The sequence below is a fragment of the Aedes albopictus genome, chromosome 1, assembly GCF_035046485.1.
Source record: "Aedes albopictus strain Foshan chromosome 1, AalbF5, whole genome shotgun sequence".
Classification (NCBI taxonomy): domain Eukaryota; kingdom Metazoa; phylum Arthropoda; class Insecta; order Diptera; family Culicidae; genus Aedes; species Aedes albopictus.
In genome coordinates, this window is record NC_085136.1 from 73,096,913 (window position 1) to 73,102,912 (window position 6,000).

Sequence of the window (6,000 nt, forward strand, 5' to 3'; positions counted from 1 at the left end):
GCATTGCGTACTTTTAGGCGTTTTATCTGTGTATAAGGATTAATGCTCCAATTTACAAAAACATGCTTCGCTTAGAGATCCAAGATCAGATTCAGACTCCACTATGATTGATCTACCGAGAAATGCGACCATGACGACCAAAGGTTTCCTCAATGGTATTTAATGGCCAATAGTTTGATTTCATATTGCAATATCTCAATCATCGCCGACAACTTGATTAGAATTGCAGAATAGCAGCTCAGCTAGTAGCAGCCAAATCCCAGGGATCCTAAACAAAGACATTTGTACAGACGCAGAGGTACATATATTCGGTCTGCTGTGGATACAAACGATTGCAATCATCACTTCCTTCCTCTTTCCCACATTGATCAGCAATCTGACGTGGCAGGCGCCATTGTCGCCTATAAATAGAAGATCACCAACACTCACATGCTGAAGATGCCTGCTTAGTCCCCGACAGATATCTTATTGATGCCTTGTGTGAGCGTAGCTGGTCAATCAAGCTCAAGCTCAAACTTAAACTATTCAAATAATAAGCTTTTCACTAAGGTCGACCTGTTTTTGATCGTAACTGGGCTTTTGAGGGAGTCAAATTAAGATTGACATTTGCTTCCTCTTTTTATTCTTTGTGACTCTACGTTCCCACTAGAACTACCTCTTCAACTAAATGTTCTTTGAGCACTTCCACAGTTATCAATTGAAGGGCTTTCTTTGCCTGACATTGCAAGAATTTGTATATTGTGAGGCAAGCCCTACACTTTGCCCAGAGACGTCGGGAAAAAAATCCCGAATTGGAGTGAATAATTAGAATTAGAAGTCCAAGACACGACTCGAGTCAAGTACAAGACACTGAAGACGACCTTACAGTTGAAGTCGAAATACGTATTAGTCAAAGGATGTAAATTCTTAGTGGAATTTAAAGGAACAGTACTTAACCAGATAAATATTTTTTTTATTCTTCAATCACTTAACCTAATTTACAGCTCTATTGTCCACTAGGGCACTGCGTGAGCGATTCTAATTGGATGCTGTACATACTCATTGTACAGCGCCTAAATGTATTCTATTTCTAATTGTACTACTTCGAACTGGTGGCCGTTGCGCTGCTATCACTTTCTACCCTATCATGATAGAATGATGAGCTCGAGAATGTTGATGTGTGGCTGTTGGTTGTTCCTGTTTCCAGTCCGATTGGGGGTCCATTATGCGTTGCCGTTCGCCGATGTCCAAGTATCCGGGTTCATTTGAGCCATGGGCTCAGAAGAGGGTCAGTGTCAGCTGCTCTCAGGGGGAAAGAGCAACTGACGAATGTGCCGGGGCTGGGATCGAACCCATGACCATCTGCTTATGAAGCAAACGTGTAGACACTACGCCACGGGCCCCGGCAACCAGATAAATATTATTATTACTTTATTATAGAGATTTTCAGATTTATTTCAGAGATTACTGTATTATAGAGATAGTTCATCTCTTAAGCAACTGTGAGCAAAAAGGCGAACTGCCAAAGGAAATACAATAACAGGCTATGCCGAAGGACCCACATTAGTTATGAATCATCGGCCTTTTGTGATCATACTTCGAGCACAGACAAACAGCAACAAGATAGTTAAAGAATGTAAAGAACATCTTATAACTAATGGATAGAAGGCATACTTTTTACACAACACATACCGTCTGACATATTTTTACAACCATCATTCTCATTTAATTGAACAATGCATTAAAATGTCGATTTGTACCCTACACATGCGAATCATTCCGAATAATGCTTTTTACTGTGTCGGCTACCGAACCGTCACCGCACGCCGAAGCAGAAAAAACGAACCGCCAAAGTCGCTCGCACCAGCTTTGATCACGTAGCGGAAATTGCCAATAAATTTGCCGATTGATCAGTCCGCCAATTATTCATCTCCAAATCGATTATTGTTGATCACCAAATCGCTCAATTGTTTCACAGCCACGTTGTCTTGCTTCCCTGTGCCGTTCAAACTGCTGCAAAACAGAAAATCACAAATCACAACCACTTTTAGAAAAGAAGAATCCCCGCTAAAAAGAACTTACAATTATAGTGAGTAAAAAAGTGCAGTGGTATTGAAATCAGATGGTGATCGTGACCGGATCCCATTAGTCGAACATTTCTAAACTGTTGAACTGTAGTGTCTAACTGCAACCCAATGCTGCTCGAATGGTGGTGATATTGATCGTTCTACCATATGCACCGCCCCCGCCGTCAACCGCGCCATCTCAACAGCCATCAGCCTTTCACCATGCCGAACAGCGATCCACCAAACCCGAGTTCGAACCCATCCGAACGCATCGGATCATCAGTGCTGCGACGGCCGCGGCCGCTCGATCGCCCTACCGTCGCTCCGACGACAGTGCGGTGTCGTATGCGCGATTGAGGTACATCCCGTGGACGCCATCGGCGTCCCCGATCGTACCGACAACCGATCGTAACAACAATAACACCAAAACCACCAGCAGTGCTGCCTCCCAGCAGCAACGCTGGAAACGAACACTGCCCGAACGCCAAAGTCTGAAGCGGAAACAATGGAAACGAGCTGCGGTTCCTACCACTACTACTACTAACACTAAGTCGAGTAACTTCGGCGTCACCGACAGCAGCAGCAGCAATCGACATCGGTTAACGAACAATAACAGTAGCAATAATAGGGTTGATAACGACGATAACAGCAGAAGCAATAACCTCCGATACACGTCCAGAGTAATCATTTCCGATGATTTTTCCCAGGTGGACATCAAGTCGGACGATAACGAGGTGGAAGCCATCAGCCGGGAAGGTGAGTAGTGTTACTTTATATGGTTATTTTCCAGATGTTATTTTAGTTGTTGTTTAGTATTCCTACGCTCGTGAGCGTACGTTGGTACTCATGAACATCACCTAAGTTATTGGTTGCTCAGGTCTCAGTGCTCACTATTACTTTTCACTTCCTAATGCTTCACACTCCTCACTCTTCATTTCTCATTTGTCATTCCTCACTGTTTACTACTCAGACACACTTCTGTCACTTTACTCTTCTCTTCTTACGCCCCAGTGATTCACACTCCTTACTCGTTCAATTCTCACTCCTGATAACTTCTCATCCACTCCTAACCCCTTCCCCCCTCTTCAATAGTCACACGTCATTCCTCACTCTATCACAATAACTTTTCTCTATTCATTCCCAACAGTTCACTTCTCACTCTTCACTGCTCATTTATCACATCTTTTTCGATCTGATCACTTTTCAGTTTTTAGTGATTACTCTTCACTTTTCAGTTTTCACTATTTTATTTTTGTTACTACCCAGTCCTGATAATTCAATTTTAAATCTTCCTCTTCAAAGCTTACTTCTCACCCATAATTTTTCAAATCTAATTTCCTGTCTACTCACTTGTTACTTCTCATTTTTCAATTCTCACTCCTTGAAACTTTTCACTTTTCACCCCTCCACTACCCGACACTCTTCATTTACTTACTCCACAATCTGTAATGCTTGCTCTTCATTCTTCATTGCTCACTCCTCATTTCCCACTCCTCATCATAAGTGGAAGAACTTTTTTATCCATTGAACATTAAACTGCTTATGATGACAAAATATAACACGCGACAAATTGACTTGATGCTATTTTCATTGTTTCAAAGTATAAGTAGACGCAGAGGATTATGGCAGCAAGTTTATTGTTTCGGTAATAGTTTGTATATTTTGAAAAAGAGGAAGAGGGCCACTTTACCAAGGTCGGGAATTTGAGATTTTTTAAGCAGTATCCAGATGTCCAGCTATTTCTCTAGAGATTTCTTCAAGAGTTTCTCCAGAGATTATTCCAGGAGTCCACCAAATGTTTCTCTTGGAATTTATTAGTAGGATCACCTAAAGACTGCCCCAGAATGTATGGACGCACCTAATCTTCAGTTGTCTGGGCCTGATCGGTGGCTCTTGTTTCGTGATTTGTTTTGGCTGTTTCTACCTGCTATAGGATCGGATATTCAAACTTTCTTTATCACAATAAACATGGTAATTCTAAATGGTAACTTTTTTGGTTATATTCCGCTCTTTGTAATGTAGAAGATTTTTTCTTATACTAAAATGCCTTCATTATATTTTTATCCAAACGAAGTTTAGTGTGACCTCTATTTTTGTTGTTATTTTTGCTTATTTTCAAACGTGTTATCTTCGCAGTGCTTCCAGATCATTCGTTGTACGGTTTTCTTACTTACTCCCACCATATTTTGATCATTTCCTAAGTGCACAATTTTTCGACGATGTTCTGCTGAAAGTTTATGTATTTTAAAACAAACTGCTGGAATCGAGTAAACCGCTATACTAAGGCTGAGAGAATAGGTTGATCAACAGAATGTAGCCTTCAAAAAGAACTAGTCATCAATAATTTTGAAATGCCAGTATTTTCTTATTGCGTCCATACTTTCTGGGGTGGTCTTTAGGATTTTTTCTTCCATTCCAGAAGCTCCTTAAGAGAATTCACCAGAAATTCAACTAAGAATGCCTCCGAAATATTCTCCTTGAATTGCTCTATAGATTGTTCCAGCCATTCCTCCAAAAATTTCTCTAGGATTTCTTGCAAATATCTTGCCAGAAATTCCTAAGGTAAATCTTCTAGGAATTATCCCAAAGATTTCCCCAGGATTTTCTCCTGAGATTCCTTCATGAATTTTCAACTGATTCCAGAAATTCGATTCTTCTAAGAATTATTAAGAATTAAGAATTAATTCTTAATTAAGAATTAAGAATTAATAATTCTTAGAAGAATCGAATTTCTGGAATCTGTTGAAAATTCATGAAGGAATCTCAGGAGAAAATCCTGGGGAAATCTTTGGGATAATTCCTAGAATAACCTTAGGAATTTCTGGCAAGATATTTGCAAGGAATCCTAGAGAAATTTTTGGAGGAAAAGCTGGAACAATCTATAGAGCAATTCAAGGATGATATTTCGAAGGCGTACTTAGTTGAGTTTCTGGTGAATTCTCTTAAGGAGCTTCTGGAATGGAAAGAATCTATTTTTCATTTTTCTTTTCTTGAATTATTCCTATGTAGTAATATTCAGGAAATTTGCTGCGGAATCTATGAAGAACAGCTTAGAGGAATTTATGGAGAAATGTTCACTTAGGCATTTCTAGAATTTCCTTCAGGCATGTTTTCACAAATGCTTCTAAATATAACACCAAGATATTCTTCAAGAGCTCCTCCACAGATGCTTCCAGGACTCCCTTCAGACATTATATCATTATCTCCACTAAAAATATTCTGAAAATTTAATAAATTCCTCCAGGGGTTCCTCTATGAAATGCTGGGAATTCTTCTACTGATTACTTCAGATATTATTCCAGGAATTATTTCTGATTACCCTTGGGCATTTTCACAGATTCCTTCATGAATTCTTCCGAAGGTCGCTCCAGAAAATTTTCCCGAGTTTCTTCTAGAAACTCCTCCAGGAATTCTTCCAGAAGCTCGTCTTGAGGTTCCACCACGACGACCTACATGAGTTCCTGCAAAGATTGAACTGATATTATTCGTCAGAAATGCTTTCAGAAATTTTAACAGAACTTCTTTTGGGAACTTTTCTAGAGATTTTTTGTGGAGTTACATTACAACTCCTTAAAGAATTTCTCCGTGAATTCCACTAGACTTTCCTCTACGGAATCTTCCAGAAACTGCGAAAATTACTCCACAAATTCTTCCAAGAATTCTCCTGAATCTTCCTCCAGGAAGTCCACCATAGAATTCTCCAGAAGCTTCTCTGGAGTTCTCAACAGGAATTTATCCAGCAGTTGCTCTAATGATGCATGTACAGTTTTCCCTAGAAGTTCCTCCTAGGATTCTTCCACGAATTTATTCAGAGATTCCTCCAGGAATTACTCCAGAGATTTTTCAGAAATGCCCACCTAGAATTCCTCCTGAGCATTTTCTATAAGCTACGTAAAAGATTATCGCAGGGATTATTCTATGAACATGTACAGATATTTCTGTTGGAATTCCCTCA

The 6,000-nt window shown here is 39.9% G+C and overlaps 1 protein-coding gene across 1 annotated transcript in view; it reads left to right on the forward strand.

Annotated features, from left to right (window-relative positions):
* The window catches only part of LOC109422128 (uncharacterized), a 432,211-nt gene that overhangs the window by 184,988 nt on the left and 241,223 nt on the right, over window positions 1-6,000 (forward strand). The window contains exon 4 of the mRNA XM_062844836.1: window positions 2,753-2,801. Within this exon, the coding sequence (XP_062700820.1) occupies window positions 2,753-2,801 (49 nt within the window). The remainder of the gene's footprint in view (window positions 1-2,752; window positions 2,802-6,000) is intronic.